The sequence below is a fragment of the Anomaloglossus baeobatrachus genome, chromosome 4 (assembly GCF_048569485.1).
Source record: "Anomaloglossus baeobatrachus isolate aAnoBae1 chromosome 4, aAnoBae1.hap1, whole genome shotgun sequence".
Classification (NCBI taxonomy): Eukaryota; Metazoa; Chordata; class Amphibia; order Anura; family Aromobatidae; genus Anomaloglossus; species Anomaloglossus baeobatrachus.
The window spans coordinates 522,647,372-522,670,904 of record NC_134356.1 but is presented as its reverse complement, the minus strand read 5'-3'; the positions used below and the strand labels follow the sequence as shown (position 1 = coordinate 522,670,904).

The window sequence follows — 23,533 nt, the reverse complement described above, 5'->3', positions numbered from 1 at the left end:
AGAGAAATTGATATGTTGCGGATTTAAAAAACACAAAATAACATGCAAATTAGTTTACGCTGAGTAAAGACAAACAAAAGAAAGGCACAGTGGGCAGATTACTGGAAATCCCATCCACTTTGTTAGAGCCGTAGAACAAGGAGTTTTCTGTGCTTGAAAATACACAGCGTCAAGGAACAAACTGAATACTCATCAGAACTTAGCCTGGTCACGGTCACACGGGGAGTATTGGGGCAGGCTTTCTCTCAGTATCTGGAGAGTTTCTCACCTCGGTATTTGTAGACCATACCAGGAGTGGAACAATCAGAGGAAAAGTACAATACCCCGTTACCCCGAAAATAAGACACTGTCTTATATTTTTTTTTGCCCTGACAAAAACTAGGTCTTATTTTCAGGGGGTGTCTAATTCTCAAGGAGACATAGTTTGGGGTAAGTTTACCCCCCCACAAAAAAGCAGACCCCCCTTCCCAGGATCGTTATGCTTACCAGCCTCGGGCGTCTGTATGGCTCCCAGAACCTCCTGTGATCTCCCAGCAGGTATGCTGCATGCCTCCCCTGCGTCTGGCGGACACTCGCATATATCACATCACACACACACACACACACACACACACACACACACACACACACACACACACACACACACACACACACACACACACACACACACACACACACACACACACACACACACACACACACACTCATACAGACACACACACCACATCATTGCTCCCTATGACCTCCCAGCAGCTCCCCTACATCTGGCTGACACTCACATGCATCAGATCTCACACAGACAGACAGACACACACACAGCTTTCACATCATTGCTCCCTGTGCTCTCCGGTGGGCGCTCCCAGCAGCTGTGCTGAATGCCGTCCTGCTCTGCCTCCTGCCGACACTCTCACATCCAATCGCACATACTCACACACACTCACAATATCGCACATACGGGAAAAATCGTGCGTGCACACTCACAACATCCGGGGATACCACGTGGTTCCAGCCATGTGACCTGTCATGTGATCCTCTGGCAGGTCCTGTCAGATCACTGCACAGCGTCGCCGCCGAAAGCAAGCGATATCGCTAGATGTGGTGAGTGTGTGTATGCGATGTGTAGTGTGTGCGCACAATGTGTATATGTGATCTGATGTATGTATGTGTGTGTGTGCGTCTATGTTCCACCGCAGGACCTTGATGCACTCACCTGCTCCCGGCGTCCGTCAGGTGAGTATGACTGCGGGGTCTTCTATCTTCTTTCTTCTGTCCTTTGGGAGGTGCCCTCTTTCTATAATGAAGGGTCGTGAAGTATCTTTAACTTTATTACCGCTGCATGACACTTCATGATTGACCGCGGCTAGGTCTTATTTTCGGGGGGATGTCTTATGTTTAGACCTCCCTGAAAATTCCTGCTAGGTCCTATTTTCGGGGGAGGTCTTATTTTTGGGGAAACACGGTAGAAACACGTCACCACTTCTGGATTTATTACCCACTCCTGGTTTTGGTTTACAATACAGAGATAAAAAACTCACCAAATACTCACTCAATGTGTGCACAAGGCCTAATAGTTCGTTCAGTGCGCATGGGCTACCATTATAGTCTACAGCGCAGGTCCTGTTTACGAGTACGATTATCCTTTCTACAGCCCAAAAGATCATTTTACTCAAAAATAAGAGTGTTTTGCTCGTTCAACCCGTGATTGGCAGCCAGTTTATTCTTGGAGTATAAAGAAAGGAGCTTTCCTAGGACCACTCATTCACAGGTTTTTCAGTGTAAATGGACCTTTCGTCCATGTTCTCAGCACTTACCGTATTTTTCGGACCATAAGACGCACTTTTTTTCCCCCAAATGTTGGGGGAAAGTTGGGGGTGCGTCTTATGGTCTGACTGTGGCTGCGGGGAATGAGGGTGCTGCGGTGGAGCGGGTCATCGGGGGCACGAGCAGGCTGTAGCAGACTGCCGTGACCACGTGTGCCCGCTCATTACATATGCACGCCCATCCTCCCGGCCATTTCTCAGCGCAGAAGCCGGCGCTGACAGGTGGGCGGGAGGACGAGCGGGGACGCGCGCATAGTAAAGAGCCGGTCCACATGATCACCCCTGGCAATTACAGCCTGGAGTGATCATGTGCGGCTGTATTCACTGCCCCCCGCACATCATTATCAGCGCGGGGTGCAGTGAATCAGTACACTCACCCGTCCCCATGTGTGGAGCCGTTCCCCCGCAGCACGCGATGTCTTCCTGTCTGTGCCGGTCAGCTGATCTGTGCTGATCAGCTGATCAGCACAGACAGGAAGACATCGCGTGCTGCAGGGGAACGGCTCCACACACGCAGGTCAGCGTGCCAGAGAGGAAGATGATCGGTGCTGGAGGGAGTGAGGAAAAGGTGAGTATAAACGTTTGTGTTTTTTTTTCTCTGTGCTATAGGATACAGGTCATATACCAGGATGGTATATGAGCACGATGGGGGCATATAGCAGGATGGGAGTATATGAGCAGGATGGATGGGGGTATATGAACAGGATGGAAGTATATGAACAGGATGGATGGGGGGTATATGAACAGGATGGAAGTATATGAACAGGATGGATGGGGGGTATATGAACAGGATGGGGGTATATGAACAGGATGGGAGTATATGAGCAGGATGGATGGGGGGTATATGAACAGGATGGGGGTATATGAACAGGATGGGAGTATATGAGCAGGACGGATGGGGGGTATATGAACCGGATGGGGGGTATATGAACAGGATGGGGGTATATGAACAGGATGGATGGGGGCTATATGAACAGGATGGATGGGGGCTATATGAACAGGATGGGGGTATATGAACAGGATGGGGGCTATATGAACAGGATGGATGGGGGCTATATGAACAGGATGGGGGTATATGAACAGGATGGGGGTATATGAACAGGATGGGGGTATATGAACAGGATGGGGTATATGAATAGGATGGGGGAATATGAGCAGGATGCTGGTATATAAGCAGGATGGGGGTTTATAGCAGGATCATATACAAGGCAGGAGGATCATTACCAGGATGGGGTACCTTAGTAGAGAATTTGGGGACATTACCCCCATAACAGTGTCAGCAGCAGATCCTCGCCCCATAACAGTGTGTCATGACCACATTTTTTTGCTTAAAGTTTTATTTTCCTATTTTCCTCCTCTAAAACCAGGGTGCGTCTTATAGTCCGGTGTGTCTTATAGTCCGAAAAATACGGTACATAAAAAACAAGTCACCTTGGGTTCCCGTTTCCAATATTTGCTACAACAGATTGTAAAATCAATGTCTGTCAGACAATGTGTAGCATCAGCTAATTTTCAGACAGTACAATACAATCATGGGGTCAGTCTTATTTAGCCTTTTGTGTACAGGACGAAATCATGGATCTGGCTGACCAAATAAAGCTCTAGCTTGTGCTTGCTAAGGTTACCATTGCTTTTGACAGCAAAAATAAGGCTATTCCTTTTTCAAGGAGTATTTCCATCTTAAAGGCATGTTATTAGGATAGGTTTTAACTTTGTTGGGCGAGTCCAACCACCGAGAACCTGTCAATTGTGGAATTAAGGGGATGCCGTGCAAATTTAGTAGCGTGTCCCTGTGTAAACGCCCTCATACACATTAGACAACTGTTGGACATATGATGGCTTGGCAGAGAGCTTTCTGACCGCCCAATGCACAGGAACATTCACCTCGGCTGAGCACTCCTGTGCACTCTATGAGAGAGGCGCCATCAACAGGGTCTGATCTCCCAGAGAAGACAGGGATCCGCCATTGGTAATCCAATAGACTAGATCATATTCTATCCAGAAATCATTAGACTGCTGATCAAATCTGCAGATATTGTCGGGACAATCAGTTTCAGTAAAACATGCATTTTATTGATTGAAATCCCTGACATTTGTTTAAGAACCCAGTGGGCGGGCCTATTAGAGACTGACAGTCTTTCCTGTATAACTGTGCATGAAGATAGCTGTCAATCACTAGTAGGACCGCCCACTGGACTCCTATACATACAAACACCAGGGATGTCAATCAATACATCACAAATTCCACTGACTCTTTTAAAAACCTCTCTATCATTCTGCGCAGCTTCTCCTTCTCTATATTGTGCAGCTACAGATTTGGATGTATGTAGAATGTGCACAGTGGCATTCCCAGTCACACGCTGTGCAAGTTATTGCAGCACAGCTCCTTACAGGCCGCCATACAGTGGATGGTCAGGGTGTCGCTGTGCGCAGAAAGGCTGGGAAGGGGTCACTGAGCGGAATCAGGTCTGCAACAGGATTGGTGAAGATGCAGAGAGCAGCCCACCACAGATCTAATGATATGCTATCACATTACAAAATGAGAATACTCTGAAAAAAAAAGCAAATGTTAAAAATCTACGAGCCCAAAATGTAAATGGATGTTGTCAAGTTGTTTCCTCAGGAGCACATCACTCCCCTGCCACCAGGCTGCTGCTTACGGGGGAGCGGTGCACTCCTGAAGACTGACAGTTTCCAACCTCCTCGCCCCGCAGGAGCTCATTGGTACTGATGCTGCCACATCCAGTCAGCTTCACAGTGGTGCTAAAGCAAAGAGCTTGCAAGCGCACACTCCTCACCATGGAAACCGGCCACTCCTGATACACTGCAGAGCTGGCTGGTCACCTAGGTGAAGAACTGTAAACTATAAGGCTTTTCTGGCCCTTATAGTTTTCTGGCCCTGCAGAAATTTCGGCAGCGATTTGAACAGCACACGTGCGCTTCAAATCGCTGCAGAAACAAAAGCAGATTTCATAGCCCCTCCCAGCCCCTGCCATAGACAGAGCGGGGGCTGCATGCAGAGCGCACGAAAGAAGTGACATGTCACTTCTTAGAACGCGCGCTTCGGGCAGCAGCCGAAGCGCTGCGCTCTAATACGCCACGTGCGCACGTCTCCTGCACAATCTCCATAGATTGTGCTGGGGACGCAGGACGCATGCAGTTACGCTGCGGTTCAGATCGCAGCGTAACTGCATGCAATTACGCAACGTGCGCACATAGCCTAAAACTTAAATCCCTCCATTCTTCAGAACAGAGGATTTATAAGAGGGAAAAGCAAAAGTGAATGTTTTTACAAGCACTTTGTAGTTTTATCCATTTATCAAGATGAGACAATGCTTTTGAAAAGGAGGGTCAACTGTGCTCCTAAAATAATGAAGGCCATAAAATGAATGAAAATGGAGCCTAATATATAGTACTACGGAAAGGGAAGTAACACAGCCTACGTAGAGAACTGTACTTCTAGACACAATGATTACATGGCATCTGAGATCACTAGTTAATCAATCTGAATCCAACCATCCTGACGTACACGTTCTCCCTTAATCTTAGTCTTAAAACAAATTACCAGATTACCAGACGACATTTTACAATCCTGGATCCAGTGAGTGTGATGTAAGGACATTGCAGACAGTCTTACATAACCAGATGCAATCATATTGAGTATCCTGGTGTCAATGAAGTGTAGCATGTGTCCAAGTGGCAGCATTACGGCTACAGAAAACAGCAAAATATATATTAGGGGCCAATAGCCCAGCTAATTCTAGTCTATAACCCACCAGAAAATGGACTACATTTTGGCCCAAACTGCAATGTAACAGGATGATTCTTTCAGAACACGCACTTCTATGGGCTCCTACAAAAATGGCACTGGAGAGTATCTGAAGAAGATAGATGGCTTCTTGACAGTCTTACCTGAGGATCTCTGCTTAGCAGGAAATGTCTGGTTCTGTGCGGTGTCAGGGATCTCTTCACCACAGCCCGATGATGAAAATGGTAATAATCCCCAAAAATCTAGGAAAGAGAAAAGTACAGAGTTACCCTCCACATACAGATCACCGCGTGAGTGCGGTCACATACGCGACACATATCCTGTAATAAACACTATGCTGCCTACTGAAGGCCACAATAGTACAAAATGGGCTAATGACAATACGAAGTGAATATGTTACAATACAGGAGATTAAGGGCTTGTTCACACATTGAGGGAGGTTTTTGAGCTATTTTTTTACCATAGAAAAAAAATGCAGCATTTTACACTTCCAATAAAATGAATATTTCTGACATCTTGGGCACATGCCACTTATTTTTCCTTACAGCTTTGAAACAAAGGTTTTTTAAAAATGTCATGCCAATGTAAAAAGCTGTTAACATGTATCAGAATGGAAAAGCCACTTCCATGGTTCCAGGAGTCCATCCAACCAGAGCCGGAGGAGCTGGTCACCCCTGCATGAAACGAGTGGCCTCTGAGGAGACATCTTTCTAAGACTCTGTGCACATTAGTGTTATGCTCTCGCTTAATTCTTGTCATCCTGATTTATTCCACTGACTCCTTTTCAATATTATATTACTTTGTATTTTTTTTTATTTGGAATTTGCAAACATTTCAGCAAGACAGAAAGTGAAAAAGAAGTCTGGAGAACCTCAGAAGAAGTCTGGAGAACCTCAGAAGAAGTCTGGAGAACCGAGGCGGTCATAGTTCACAACGGAGAGCATTAGTATTTGGAAAAGATGCTACAAACTATGAGCAGAACCACTCCACGTAGGAGGGCCAAGTACACAAGTATGGCTGTAGAATGAGCTTTTTAACAATTAACCACTAAACTGACAGTCTTCTTCATATTCTGCTAAGGACATATAATAATAGGGGGATATCAAGTGGGAGGCCAGTAGACAGGGAGGGGAAGTTCCCGAGAGTTGGAGGAGGGTGTCCGGAGGTACTCGGGAGAGTGGACTACTGGGATTGGTTTTACAATCAGACATCAGATAGCATATACAGGCACGGACATATCATTGGTGCAACCTGTGCGGCCGCACAAGGACTCGAGAGGTAAGACGGCCCATGTCCCCCCCAAAGCAGGTGGAATTGTGCATTTTGATGAACTCTTGGGATGCTAAGGGCCCATGTATTGTTCTTCCACAGGGGCACTTTGCTGTCTGTGTCCGCCAGTGAGCATACAGGTGATATAGCAAAAGGAATATGGCCGATTCCATTGACTTTAATGGGTCCATTTAATTTCAGATTAACATATCACACAATTATGGTAATTCGTACACCTTTTTTGCAGCCAAGTTTGGAGTGGTTTTATTCCAAAACTCACCTGAAAAAGAGCTAAGAAACTGAGAAAAAAAATAAAAATAATGAACATTTCTAAATAGAAGCGACTCTGTGCATAATGTTCCGGCTTTTGAGAGTCTTCTAACCACTTAAGGTTTCCAAAGATGCCAAGTTGTTAAAATAAGTGACCTGACGACACTTCAGGCGTCTTTCCGATCTATAGTTTCCAATTTCAAGTTAATGGGGATGGCTCAGAAGATGCCTGGGCTTCTTTTTGAGCTTTTGTCAGCATTCATGCTTCAAAACCAAGCAGCAATTTCTTCAATACTGAATATAATTCAATAAAAAAAAAAAAAAATAGAAAAAACACCAATACAAAAGTCACCCCCCCAAAAAAAAAACCCAAAACATTGGAAAAACACACTAAAAAATACAAAAACACTCGGCTGTGGTCAATAACATAAAAAAAAACCCAAATACTCAGTTAATGACAAAAAACAAAACAAAAATACTTCAGGTGTACAAAATGCCAGAGATAAGGAGAGTTTCCTACAGTCTTCAATTTGAAGAACTGATGTTTTTTTACCTCCTGAAAAACGCTCGGTACATACACTTTCATTCCTTTTTGGTGGCATAAGGCTCAAGCAACACGGCGAGAAAAATGGTGCGAGTGCGATAAAACATCGCATTCCACTCGGACCAATATTAGCCTGTGTCAGCGCAAATGAGCGATTATTTTCTCAGCCCTAATCGGACCGAGAAAACAATCGCAGCATGCTGCGACTGTAATGCCAGACTCTTTTCTCTCGCACCCATTCAAGTCTATGGGGCGAGAGGAAAAAAAATAAAAGGAAAAAAAAAAAAAAAAAAAAAAAATCACACTGCACTCGCGGTACACCATTGTAATGTGAGTGCAGTGCGAGAATCGCAATAGCCGGCTACGGAAGAGAGAGGGAGATAAATCCCTCTCTCCCCTCCGCAGCGCTGGTCCGCCCCCCGCAGCTGAGGTCCACTCGCACAGTCGGACCTCAGTCGCAGGGATACTCACATGACACTCGGCTCCTGCGGTACTGCCAGTGAGCCGAGTGTCATGCGAAAATCGCACTAGTGCCCCGTGTGGCCCCGGCCTAAAGGGTAACAAAAAAGCCTATTGGCAAAAAAAAAGTTAGATACAGCAAATCACAAAGCATAGGCAGAATTTCGGAGTACAAGTACATACTCATCTCCACACTCTATAGGAAGTAACCTTTTATTTCACTACTGGTATCTACAATATCTAGCACATTGTGGATGTAGCAAAAAGCAAACACACGTTAGACTAGACTGATGGAAAATGTGATGGGATGATGACAACCTCTGAACAAATATGTCGGCACACAGAACGGATGAGGATACAGATGCTCCAGTCTGGTACATGTACAGATGGCAGAGATGAACAACCTGCGCTTCGTGCCCCAGATTCTAGAAGTAATCATCTCTGCCACCCTCTGTAAAATATGAAGAAAAAAAGCGAAGAAAATCATTCAAACCCTACACTAAAGGGCCTAGAAAATGAAGCTATTCTGCCTTTGGATGCACTCATCGCTTGTCTAGCCTATGCTTCACATCTATGGAGAATTGAAGGCGTGCCATTATGTGGATTTATGGTGTAATTAACTCCAATATCCCCTCAATGACTGCGCTGTTCGCGATACTTTGTAAAACAGTCAAAAATTACATTTCAGTAAAAACGCACAATAGGCAGCAATGGCAATGACTGCTCTGCGATCCATGGGATCAGACACACGCCATGTCTGGCTCTACTCCTACAGTGCCGAGCTTCTTGAAAATGACAGGGGTAATAAATTTATACTAAAAGATGGAGAAAGCGGCAGCGCAAATTTATGGCCACGTGCAGAATCCTTGTTATATGGACATCAGAATAACACAAAGGTACATCACTCAACAAAGCGGGTATGACAAAGGCTTGGCTGACACCGGCGTGGAGCACTTGCATGTGTAGGATGACTGCCCGATGCATTTACTTACCAATCACTGAGATTTGGCTTTTTTTTATATGTAGATAAAAAGGGAAAGGGGAAAAAAAAAGGAGGAGGAGGGGGGAGATAAAAACAAGGACAAAAGCAATTATACCTAAAGAGATGATTCAGTCTGCTTTGTAAGATCCACACGCTGTGAATTGTAAAGGCTAATGTACTCGTCTATTCTGTGTATGTTCATTTCTACTCTGCCATAATGTGTCTGGAACATACAGAATTGTTTTCAGACCAAAGCTCTCCGTAGCCATCGCCGTATCTACAGATAAACAAGCGCTTGAAATGCCAGAGTCTGCTCTCCAGCAGCTCCCCGTGAATAGACCGCACAGTGAATCGCAGACAATGGGGGAAGAAGCGCGATATTTATTTTTAGCATGTCCAGGATCCTTTTAGTTTTAATCAGAGAGGCTTTTACACTTTGAGAGGCCATAACCCCTTTCAGTCGAAGACTCTGAAAGGTACCGGAGTACAGCGTCTGTGGAATGTAACCAATGACCCTCCCAGCGTGATCGGAAATGTCACTGATCACATGGAGCTGGACTCATGTCTGAAGTCTAAGATGTTCCTCCAGGAGCCACTACTAACACAATCATTTATGGTAATTGCCCTTTTCCTCTTGGGTTGATTCATATAAACTTACTAATCGCCCATATTGGCGCTCAGTCCATATAATGTGCTGACAGGACAAGGCATTTATTGTCATCCCGTGTAGTTATGATAACGCATGCCCAATAACACATTTATGCATTCGATAATGAATAATATGCCTTGGCAGTAAATAGCTTGGGAGAAAAGGGCGAGTGCTTTTCCAGCCCTAGTGTACAAAGTCTGACAATGGTATAAAATAAGGAGCAACACTTGGCGGACCGGTCCCCGAACGCTTCTATCTGAACTCTTGTGTGGCGCCTCTTCGGTCTCTGGCCTTCTGCGATGTTGACAAAACATGGGATCACTGAAGCCAATCAGTAGTGATTACCTCGATGGTCTGCACAGATCACCGATGCGGCTGGTGACCGCCTGCAGCCATCACAGGTCCATTAGCCACATCATTGCTGGAGCCGAGGACAATGGAAATATCGACTGGGAATTAGTCAGAATAGTTTTGTTTTGTTCCCCAGTTTTTAAACCATTGTAAACAGCTGGTTAAAAAAGAAAAATAAAATTCCTAAGGATGGAAAATCCCTTAGAAGGAAGTTGTGTGTTCATTCAGGTAACGAATGGATATTGCCCACCAGTGGGTAGCAATTATTGAAAGCATAAGGCTCCCTTTCACGTTGCGTTCAGCGGTCCTGTCAGGGCTTCCATTCGAACCCCCCGCCAAACGGGTTTCGGACACTTCCGAAGGTGTCATTGACTATAATGGTGCATACAAAGTCACTGTGTGCTCTGTCTTGCACCATTTTCAGGTGTATACACTTTCTGCAGGCGGACACCCAGAAGCAGTCTACTACATAGACAGGACCTCAGTGCCGGCGAGTGTGTATGATGTAGGACGTGTCATGCACGCCAGCTTCAGAAGAAGGAAGACCAAGATGGCCGAAAGAGTGGGCTCCGGCACCGGAGAATGGAGACACCCATCTGCCCAGTCTGCACCGCAGCAACCGTTTAGGTAAGTGAATTTTACGTTCTGCACAGCGGCCTGGGCTCTTATATACAGCATGTTAGAATGCTGTATATAAGAGCCCACTGGTGGTGGCCACAGCTTATAGGCCCCAAATCTGGTGACAGGTTTCCTTTAAAGGACTGAATGATGCACTTGCTTTCAATGCGAAGGATTGATCAGTCCGCTGAAGAATAGCCAGAACTGATCAAAGAAAAATGTGATGAAGCGTGTGATGCACAAGTGTAGAAAACGGGAGCAAAAATACATCATGCAAAAAAAAAAGTCCTCAATCCAATAGTTTACAGACTCTGCAGCTGTGTACAGATAGGACGGGTGGTCTATAATCAGAGTAGAATGATCGGGGGGGGGGGGGGGGGGGGGTCACTGGATTGGCCAATTATGTGGTGAGCCGCTAATTCATATGGGGAGGGGGGGGATAAATACAGATGGAAATTAAAACGCCCACTGTCCTGGTGCACTGCATAACACGTTTGCAGAAATAGAGTCGATTCGTACAACCTGCAACTTATGAAGGGAACGGCTAGGGTGGCGTTACACTACATGGTCCCAACCAGGAAGGCCAAGTATGGCCGAGGCGGTCAATCTGACAGGTTTCTGAGCGCACAATCCACAGCTGCTGATTCTGCAGTGGGGGACATGATGCCCCCAAAATTCTGTGCCCTTTCAAAAAAAACACAAACTCAAGAATCTCCTCCACATTGAGCAACACAAAACTGGTGCTTTTTCCATTGAAGGATGGATCGCTCACAGATGGCAGCCATTATCCTTCACCCATCGACAAAACAAGCATCTGCTTGCTAAATAAAAGGTGTTTAGGAATCACTTAGGGTTTTTTTTCCCCACTTTTCTTGGAAAATCCCTGGACGCTCGTCATCTAGGTTTCAGGACCTTGTGAGTTGAGTGTTGTGGTTGCGGTACTTTTCCATTTTCTTCCTTATGGAGTGATATAGCATTGCCATACCGCAATCTATGGCCTACCGATGTGCGCTGCAGCCAGTCACCAAAGCCTTAAAGGGGTTGCCCACTACTTGGCCAACTGCTTCTCAATTACCATTTCCCCCAGGTAAAATAATACCCGGTATAATCCCCTCCAGTATGACTCCAGCGATGTTGGCACCTGACAGACCCCTGCAGCCAATCAGTGGCCACTTCCCTTCAAATGAAACTGACATCTAAAAGCAGTGAGTGTGCCGCTGCGCTCAGACTTCCTTCTGTTATGTCACATGAGCCCCGGGAGAGCAGGCGCCATTCATTGCTGGAACGGAGGGGAGTATAGCGGTTATTATTTTACATGGGGGAAATACAGCGCTTGAAAAGGGGAGGTCTGAGTAGTGGAAACCTCCTGTAATGAGAATTAATACCCCTCAATTAGTGACGAGATTAGACAAACCGCTATCCCTCCGCTGATACGTCAAGAAAATCCAAGGATGGAAAAAAAAAAAAAAAAACTTCAGTATTTTTTTTTTAAGCAATTAAGAATTAAAAATAAATACTAGTGTTTGAAACTGATAAAAGTGTGGCAGCCAAAAAGGGAACTCTTCCAGGCACGTCTCCTGAAAAATCCATCACCTCTCCCTACGCACAGGAGCCTCAATAAAAAGTTTGTATCAGACAGTATCAAATCACGGCTGCGTATAGGATGACCCCTAAGTGTATCGCAATGTCAACCTTATGAAATATCAGCCACTTCCTATTTCCCAGCATATCCCACAGCTGCGCCTGCTGACTTTCAATCACCCGGCACTCACAGAGGAGCACAGATTACAACCCTACACATTACTGCCAAAAAGTTATTACGTGCAAAGGAAAACGGGAAGAAAAATAGAAACTTGACTTCCACATCAACAGATGTGCACAGTTCTGGGAACGAAAATCCAATGCACATGATATAGTATACACCTTATGCTAGGCTCACATTTACACATTATATTCTGCAGAACGTATACACCAGAATAGCAGAGAACCGCATTCAGATTTATCCATAGACTAAAATGGAAAGGACGGTGTAAAAATAAATAAAATGCATGAAAAGACTTGTACTGTTTTTTGCCAATATTCCCATTGGAACATGTTAAGTATGTTTTGATATATGGCATAGGTTTGTATACAATTTTTGAAGTACAAGTACATCATACATCTGCACATCTGGATCATCATTGCTTGGCAACTGCAAAGGGAGCTGCCAGCAATGGATCTTGATGTCTTGCCCAAGTGTATTTAACGTGGCAGGACACTCCTCAGACAACCATTAATGATAGCAGCCAAGGCTGTAAGGTTGGGGAATTCTATGGATGGTGCTCGTACTTGATATTTAATAAATCCAGAGGTTATAAAAAAAAAAAAAAAAAATAATCAGATGTGTTTTGGATGAGTGTCATGTTGAACACATGCACGTGTATCAAGGGCTTGAAGTGATGGTAGTACTTTCTCTTTCAATACAGAGCACCAATGTAATGTAGCGCCCTGACACCAGCAGCACTCATGCAGCCCCATATAAAGACACTGCCACCACCATGCTTCACTGTAGGTAGCCTTCAATTTTCAAATTTCATTTTTCTGAATGTATGTGGCCTACAGTGAGACATGCAAGCATCACTCCCCATTCAATATATAGGCTCTAAAAGAGTTTGTCCTAAACATATAGAAAAAGATAGATATAGGAATAGGTCACCTATTTGTTCATTCCGTGCCCATAAGTCATTTATGCGGCATACTGTACTATATATCACCATAAGTATTTAGAACTATTTGATAAGATGTAAATAAGTTAGCACCTGCAAACTTCAAACAAGAGCAGGATTTATTAACAGATACATAAATCTTACAAAGCAACAAGTTATGTTGCTCAGTTAAATTTTAATAAATTTTCAACATAAAAGTGTGGGTCAGTTATTATTCAACCCCTAGGTTTAATATTTTGTGGAATAACCCTTGTTTGCAATTACAGCTAATAATCGTCTTTTATAAGACCTGATCAGGCCGGCACAGGTCTCTGGAGTTATCTTGGCCCACTCCTCCATGCAGATCTTCTCCAAGTTATCTAGGTTCTTTGGGTGTCTCATGTGGACTTTAATCTTGAGCTCCTTCCACAAGTTTTCAATTGGGTTAAGGTCAGGAGACTGACTAGGCCACTGCAACACCTTGATTTTTTCCCTCTTGAACCAGGCCTTGGTTTTCTTGGCTGTGTGCTTTGGGTCGTTGTCTTGTTGGAAGATGAAATGACGACCCATCTTAAGATCCTTGATGGAGGAGCGGAGGTTCTTAGCCAAAATCTCCAGGTAGCCCGTGCTATCCATCTTCCCATGGATGCGGACCAGATGGCCAGGCCCCTTGGCTGAGAAACAGCCCCACATCATGATGCTGCCACCACCATGCTTGACTGTAGGGATGGTATTCTTGGGGTCGTATGCAGTGCCATCCAGTCTCCAAACGTCACGTGTGTGGTTGGCACCAAAGATCTCGATCTTGGTCTCATCAGACCAGAGAACCTTGAACCAGTCTGTCTCAGAGTCCTCCAAGTGATCATGAGCAAACTGTAGATGAGCATGGACATGACGCTTTGAAAGTAAAGGTACCTTACGGGCTCGTCTGGAACGTCTGGAACGGAGACCATTGCGGTGGAGTACGGTACTTATGGTATTGACTGAAACCAATGTCCCCACTGCCATGAGATCTTCCCGGAGCTCCTTCCTTGTTGTCCTTGACTCTTCGGACAAGCCTGGCCTCGGCACGGGTGGAAACTTTCAAAGGCTGTCCAGGCCGTGGAAGGCTAACAGTAGTTCCATAAGCCTTCACTTCCGGATGATGATCCCAACAGTGGAGACAGGTAGGCCCAACTCCTTGGAAAGGGTTTTGTACCCCTTGCCAGCCTTGTGACCCTCCACGATCTTGTCTCTGATGGCCTTGGAATGCTCCTTTGTCTTTCCCATGTTGACCAAGTATGAGTGCTGTTCACAAGTTTGGGGAGGGTCTTAATTAGTCAGAAAAGGCTGGAAAAAGAGATAATTAATCCAAACATGTGAAACTCATTGTTCTTTGTGCCTGAAATACTTCTTAATACTTTAGGGGAACCAAAACAGAATTCTGGTGGTTTGAGGGGTTGAATAATAAATGACCCTCTGAATAAACTTTTCACAATTTAAAAAAAAGAAAAAAAAAAGAAATAACATTCTTTTTTGCTGCAGTGCATTTCACACTTCCAGGCTGATCTACAGTCCAAATGTCACAATGCCAAGTTAATTCCGAATGTGTAAACCTGCTAAATCTGCAGGGGGTTGAATACTACTTGTAGGCACTGATATACATACATATAATATAATATAATATAATATAATATAATATAATATATATATATATATATATATATATATATATATATATATAAAAAAAACAGACAGATTTGCATTGTGTGAACTAATGCTGAATCCAAGGTACTTTAAAATTTTGCCTGGAGCTACACTTTACAGTGGTTCTCCACTTTCATCTGCTTCTGCATTCGCAGGTCAAGTAAAAAAACAGTATCCCTCTGATGCATCCTGCTTAGGGACGTGAGTACCTGCAAAGGAAATGGACTTGTGATGCAGAATGCTGATATCCAGGCAATACCTGTGCAGGACTTTCCTCTGCCTGTACAGAATCAGATCTATTCCAGCAGGATTCATATCATGCCATTATTATCAGATTATAAAGAGTAAAGCTACTGGCACATAAACTGATCAGCTGATTAAAAGATGCATTGGTGATCGCTTCCTTAATTGTTTACCAGCCAGCTATACATTTCCTAGTGGCGGTGCCTGATACTGCGGCTCAATCCCAGAATATACTGAGTAAAGGGGGCTTTATACGCTGCGATATCGCTAACGATATATCGTTGGGGTCACGGTGTTTGTGACGCACATCCGGCGCCGTTAGCGATGTCGCAGCGTGTGACAGGCTGGAGCGACCTAAAACGATCGCAAAAAAATCGTTTGTTTTGGAGAGGTTGTTTAATAACAAAAAATCGTTGTCAGGTAAGTAGCGATGTTGTTCCTCGTTCCTGCGGCAGCACACATCGCTATGTGAGACACCACAGGAACGACGAACATCTCCTTACCTCCGTCACGCCGGCAATGAGGAAGGAAGGAGGTGGGCGGGATGTTACGTCCTGCTCATCTCGGGCCCTCCGCTTCTATTGGGCGGCTGCTTAGTGACGGCGCTATGACGCCAAACGCACCTCCCCCTTGAAGGAGGGATTGTTTGGCGGTCACCACATATCGCACGTACGACAGGGGCGGGTGCTATCGCACACGACATCGCTAGCTATAGCTAGCGATGTTGTAGTGTGTAAAGCTTCCTTAAATCATCAACTTCTAGCTAGAATGGATCCTATCCCAATATGAAGCAGGTGTAATAATAATATTAGCTAATACTTCCAATTATAAATGTAAAATAGTTCTTCTTATTCACTATGTCTCTTACCTTATGTGCAGGGTATTGCAGGATCTTCGGTAGCCATGGTTATGACCAAGCATATAGTCACAGTTAGTTGCTAGTGGTTGTAACCATGGATACATAGAAGTCCTGCAATTCCCTGCACATGAGGTAAGAGCCATAGTAAATCAGAACTATACTACATTTCCAATTGGAGGTATATGTTAATAATAATAATAATAATAATAATAATATTATTAATAATACACCTACCAACTATTGGGATGGGATCTTGGAGATGGGAATACTCCTTTAACCTAAGAGGTTTCTTAAAATTCTGTTCACCCATGAAAGACAATATAACAAATAATTTGGTTTAAAGGGAACCTGTCATCAGAAATTTTGCACTAATCCTAAAAGTTTCCCCCTCTGCAGCTCCTGGGCTGCATTCTAGCAAGGTTCCTGTTATTATTGTGCCCCCTTTCTGACCAAAATAAAGACTTTGTAAAGTGGTACCTTTTTGTATTCAGATCTTGATAATGGTACACGGGGGCGGGCTCTCTGGTGTCCGTTAGTCTGCCTCCTGTCGCTTTAGGCCCATCGCGCCATTTCAAAGAGGTGACGTGAGGCAAGCTGGCCAGCGCTTGCGCAGAACGGTGGAGGCGGCGGTGAAAGCGCGACCACAAGATTATGGGCGGGTACTTGCTGATGAAAATCACAGCGCCGTCCATAATCTCGCGCATGCGCAACAAGTCACCAGCGGTCACACTGTGCACACTGCACAGTCCCGCGAGAGTGGCACGGCGCATGCGCGAGATTATGGGCGGCGCTGTGATTTTCATCAGCAAGTACCCGCCCATAATCGCGTGTTCGCACTTTCACCGCCGCCTCCATCGCTGCCTCCACCGTTCTGCGCAAGCGCTGGCCAGCTTGCCTCACGTCACCTCTTTGAAATGGCGCGATGGGGGACGGCCTAAAGCGACAGGAGGCAGACTAACGGACACCAGAGAGCCCGCCCCCGTGTACCATTATCAAGATCTGAATACAAAAAGGTACCACTTTACAAAGTCTTTATTTTGCTCAGAAAGGGGGCACAAACAACAGGGACATTGCTAGAATGCAGCCCAGGAGCTGCAGAGGGGGAAACTTTTAGGTTTAGTGCAAAATTTCTGATGACAGGTTCCCTTTAAAAATCTCCTTTTATTTTATTGTGCAGTGTCTAGTCTTCTACCATAGCCGCAATCCTGAAGAACAGATTTGATTTCACTTTCAAAAGGGTCAGGCAATACAATTACATTTATTTTACATTAAATGTACAGTATCTACATTTTCTACACATCTTCGAAGGATAAGTGAGGATGTATTCATTGGGGATAATGTGGGTAAGGCTAGGTTCGCACACTGCGTCTTTTTGACGCTGCGTTTTTGTGCGTTTTTGGCCGCTAAAAACGCACAAAAACGCACCTGCGTCGAAAAAACGCATAAAAAAACGCATGCGTTTTTGCCGCGATTTGGTGCGTTTTTGGCTGCGTTTTGCTGCGTTTATCCAATGCATTGCATGGGGGAAAACGCAGAAAAACGCAGGAAAGAACGGACATGTCCATTTTTTTTTATTTAACTCAAAAACGCAGGTAAAAAAAAACAGATGTGTGCAGACAGCAAAAATGAAAACCCATAGACTTTGCTGGGGAAGCAAAGTCCTGCAGTTTTGAGGCCAAAAACGCACCCGAAAAACGCGCAAAAATGCCGCGAAAAATGCACTGTGCGCACATAGCCTTAATAGGGAAATCCTTTAGTATGAGAAACCAAAAGTGTCCAATTATGTGGTCACGCAATTACATTCCATGGTGCCCACATCAAACGGTTTAATAGACAATTGATGGAATACAATAGATCCACGTGAGACGTTGACTTTAGGCTTTATACTAGCACTGACTGCAAACGAGATCTGCCGATGAGTGGTCGAACCCACACAATACATAGATTTACCAACACTGTAGTCAATACTACGCAGAAGCCAAGGTAAAATACCTTACTGAAAGGAGCCAGCGCCCCACTTCTGGTTTACAATGATGGGCATTCTAACAGGCTCACAATTTTGAAGAAATAAAAAAAATTCTTAAGGTATTCAGATGAACGTTCCTGGTCTTGAAGCTTGAGTTGACGAGCCCAAGACCCTGCAAACTACTTCTAAACCTGTGAACCCCATGGGCACCATGGTCTTCTTACGTTGCTCTTAAGATGTGCTCTACAGCCCATTTGACCACCAATTTCAAGAACAGACTACAGTGTCGCTACTAGTTTTTTGCTGTATCTCCCCTTTACAATGTTGCACATATCCAGTATAAACCAATGAATCACAGAATAAAAGGACAGCCGTATTTCTTTAGCTTTTAGAGTACAGAAAATAAAGTCACGCTGGCTAACATTTCAGTCAAAGCAAGAAGAATTGCAGCAAACTTTGCCCATGTTGATAAATCTATTCTCCGTATACATATTGCACCACAGGGAGAGCCTTACACAACAGCAAACGACCATTAGCAACAGCCATGTCTCCATACTTCACACGCAAAGCAAGACAAACCTGAAAATTACACAGCTCGTGATTAGGCAAGATGGAAATGAGGAACAAATCAAGAGATCTCCTGCTCTGCAGTTTAAAGAGATTTGTGGCCGTGTTAGCACAATTTAGCTTAATGCCAAACGCATCCGCAGCCGTAGAGCGCCTCGGTGGGAGCACAGCGCAGCACTTATTTCTATCTGAATGTGTTCGTTAGCAGCCATGCTCTTTAGGGGTGACATAAGCAGGGGTTAACTGCCCCACATACAGCTGTTTTGTAGCCATTTCATCTCCACTAACAGAAGTCATTTTCATTTCCACTGGGTTTATCCTCATCTCTTCTATTATTCAGTTAGGAAAGGTATCTAAATGGCAACATATCTAATCTGCAGGAGTTTACCAGCGTATTCCGCCGTACTTAAAAAGAAGAACTGCACAATACTGGAACAGCGAATTCAAAAAGAAAAGTGCAAAACAGTCAGTTCTTGCTGCTGTGTATAAGAGAAGGTAATTTTACCCCATCCTCATGGGTACAACGAACCTACATACAGCGGAAACCAGAAGTTTACATACACTATCTAAAAAGACACATTTGCATATTTTTCTCACGATCTGACATGAAATAAGAATAAACCCCTCTCGTTTTAGGTCAATTAGGAACCAAAATTATTTATGACTTGGAGAGAGTGAGAGTGAGAGCGCAAGAGTGCGAGACAGAGAGACAGACCGAGAGACAGAGACAGACAGAGAGAGAGAGACAGACAGACAGACCGACACAGCCAGACAGACCGACACAGCCAGAGAGACACAAACACAGATAGACACAGCCAGATACAGACAGACACACAGACAGACACACAGAGAGAAAGAAAGAGAAAGAGAAAGAGAAAAAGAGAGAGAGAGAGAGACACACACACACACACAGATACAGGCAGAGCTACACAGACACACAGACAGACACACACACACAGAGAGAGACACAGATGGACACACACACACACACACACACACACAGATACAGAGAGAGATAGAGAGAGAGAGGAAGAGAGAGAAAGAGAGAGAAAATATATGTTTGAAGGCATTTTATTACTTTCTGCAAACTCAAAAGTTTACACATACATTTTCAATAGAATTGGAAATCAGGGCTTTGTGGTGGCCATTCCAAAACATTGACTTTATTATCCTTAAGCCACTTTGTAACCAGTTTGGCATAACAACCTTTCCTCATGATGACATTTTGTGAAGTGCACCAGTCCCTCCTGCAGCAAAACAACCCCACATCATGATTCTGCCAGCCTGGTGTTTCATATTTGGGATGCTGTTCTTAGGCGTCAAAGCTTCTTCCTTTTTACTCCAAATGTAACGATGGTTATTATAGCAAAACAGTTCAATTTTAGTTTTGTCAGACCACAGGACATGTCTCCAAACATTAAGGTCCATGTTACTGTGTGCATTTGTAAACATTAATCTGGCTTTTTTAGCTTTTCTTTGGAGTAATGGCTTCTTCCTGGCAGAGTGGCCTTTCAGCCCATGTTGATACAGTCAGTAGTTGTTTCACTGTGGATAATGACACAATCTTAAACGCTTAAGCCAGAATCTTCACAAGGTGTTTTGCTTTTGCTTTTGGGTTGATATGCATGTCAAACCCAAGCACATTCATCTCTGGTACACAGAACCCGTCCCCTTCCTGAGCGGTATGATGGCTGGACAATACATTCCCATCTTGTTTGTACTTGTGTATAATTGTTTGTACAGATGAATGAGGCTCCTTCAGGTATCTGGAAATTACACCCAAGGATGAACCAGACTTGTGCAAGTCCACAATTCTCTTCCTGAAATCTTGGCTGATTTCTTTCGACTTTCCCATGATAGTACACAAAGAGACAGTGTGTTTCAGGTGTGCATGAAAATACATCCACAAGTAGGTTTATTGGCAACATCTGAGTTAGAAACACATCAGAAGCTTCCAAAGACATGACATATTGGCAGTCCCATACAGTTTAAAGGCATAGTACTCTGTGTATATAAACTTTTGATTTTGCAGAACGTAATAAAAAGGTCTTCAAACATTCCCTCCCATTATTCTGGCAGTTGGCAAATAATTTTGGTTCCTAATTGACCTAAAACGGAAAAGGTTTATTCTGATTTCATGTCAGATAGTGAGAAAAACATGCAGATGTGTCTTTTAAGATAGTGTATGTAAACTTCTGGTTTCAACTCTAGGACCACCCCTCTATACTGGTTGCTTTCAGCGCCTGAACAGCAATGGCAACCCTGAGGTATAGGCGGGGAGCAATTCTCGGCACAAATTCACAGATGTAGGGTGCAGTCAGCTATAATTTGGCATTGAAGAACGTTTGTGATTTTGGGGATGTTTCTGGATAAGGATTACAATACTAAAGGATTTAAGATCTAAATGTTGATAAGGAATCAAACACTACTGCTGACTTTAAAGAAATACTGCAGAACTCCACAAGAATAAAAAAATAAAATGGATGACTATACATAATACTTGTGAGCTCTGCAGTCCTGGGAACAGACGTCAGGATGATAAATGTATCAATAACTGCGTCACTGGCTTTATTTCATACCAGATGATGACAGCTACAATGTTGTCGGTCCTCTATCATGTGTTGTTACATTGTGCACTTGTTTATTTGCAATCGAACGTTGGTTCCACAAGGAAATGATCAGTCTTGTTCATCATTTCAGACTATTGTCCTTCAAGGTAATACATGTAGCTGTGCACAAGAATCCATTAGTGCACTTCTCTATAAAAAGGATCATATGTCGGAAAACCAGTCCATATCCCGGCACATGGCAGCCGCGTATATTGTTAAAGGGGGTTCATAGATTATTTGACCATATGTAGGACAGGATGTTGTGACAATAGTGATATACAAGTATCACAGGTTCTCCTCCTTCACTTGTTAGTGCCGCCTTCCTCAAAGACTGCACAGTTCTCCTGCCACAATATGGCGGCTGATGGAGGAGCAAGTGATCAGACCTGTCCATCATATTCCTATTTGACAAATAGCATTCCCACGAGCAATGTTAGGCTGGATTCACATGATGGCATAGCATCCGATGCAAGAGTATAGGATGCGATATGCTAATGACCTTTGGATCCCGTAGTGCTGCCAGTGTGAGCCAAGAGTCCTGCAACTGTGATCCGATCCTGCGATCACAGCTGCGGAGGAGAGGGAGCCATTACTCTCCCCATCTCCTCCATTATCAGCTGATGCAATTATTGTACTGCACTCTGATGTCATCCGAGTGCACTCCTATGTCACTAACAAGTGCAGGAGGAGAACCTGTGATGCTTCTATATATTAGTTAATGCCACAAAATCCTGTCCCCAACATATTTTTTAAAAACTAATAGAATACTCATTAACAATAGAACAAAAACTTCAAAAGTATAGACACACAATAAGGTCACAGAATCTAGTATAGCAATCTATACAAGTACAAAATACACTGTATATTACATGTTGTCTATCCAGTTGAACATTAGAGCAGATTAAAAAAAAAAAAAAAAAAAAAAAAGCCATACACAGACAAATGTTTTCCGAACACACTGATCACGGTCGGTGAACTCAGATGACACTCACATACAGTATATTGGGGCCGTGGACAAGTGATTGACCGTTGGGGAAGTTAAGGAGTGAATGCAGATTTTGATCTGACCCTTGGATCATGAATCCGATGTCTGAGAAATCACAGACATGTGAATGGCTCAATTGACTACCTGAGGTATGAGTGCTATCCATGAAAAACATGGATAGCATTTGTACGTGAAAAATCGGAAGGGTGAATGAGCTCTAAGGGCTGTGATTTTTAGTTTTTAGCGATGTGGGAGGTCAGTGAAAAATCAGACACTTTAAATCAAAATCGGCAATACAAGTCTGTGGGTCCATGAAGGGAAGAAAAAGAAAAAATAAATCAAAAAACGGCACCCGAATGACAGAGGTGCGGTCCAATTTTCATGGACTGTCAGAAATTAGAAGGTGAAGAAACTTTATTTTTTCTTCAGATACAAGAAAAACTGATGAGACTTGGACCACAATGAGTTCCTCTCATAATAAAAGACAACTATAGACCTTGACGTTCTCACGGACATACAATAGCTGTAGATGGTCACATTCGCCAATTGCTGAAAACTAGACCACATTTTTACAATGATAACCCGCCTATAAAAGGCCTCAAGGAGACTATAAATCATTCCATTCATTCGCATTTGATAAAAATCTCCAATGAGCTACTTGAGCCTCATATGTGGCGCTTGTAAATGTCCTTGCACATTACTCCAGTCAGGCACTACTATGCGCACGGTGAATGGTGATGGGACACGCAGTCCATCATCTCCTGCTCTCAGATGTAAAACATCTCATTAGTCATGCTGCGTAAACTAAGTCTCCTCCCGACGCTGCGCCAGGAAAGTTTGACAGTTTTCTGAGACTACTAAAACACTGTGTAATGTCAAAAATAAAAAATAAAAAAAAAGCACATGGCTTCAAAATCTTACAAGCTCATCAGCAATTTGCGTGGCTCACAAAATATTTGGCCGTCATAAAAAAACTGGCGGAATAAGAATCAGTCACGTGGCTTCTTCTATGAAATGTATGCTAATTAGGGTGCAAAGCTGAACCCATTGGTCTCACTGATATAAGATCCAGGTGCAAACTTCAAAATGGCAATCTCACGCTGGGGTGAGGAAATGCCAGGCACAACAGGAGGGGTACACCAGGGAAGATTTACAGGAAGGCTCTGGCGACAGTAGGAAGAAGGGGGAATTGGTCACCACTTC

General features: G+C 43.9%; 1 protein-coding gene across 1 annotated transcript in view; it reads right to left on the bottom strand.

Annotated features, from left to right (window-relative positions):
* FURIN (furin, paired basic amino acid cleaving enzyme) overlaps positions 1–23,533 on the bottom strand; it is a 267,831-nt gene that overhangs the window by 137,395 nt on the left and 106,903 nt on the right. Inside the window, exon 3 of the mRNA XM_075345887.1 lies at positions 5,733–5,831. Within this exon, the coding sequence (XP_075202002.1) occupies positions 5,733–5,831 (99 nt within the window). The remainder of the gene's footprint in view (positions 1–5,732; positions 5,832–23,533) is intronic.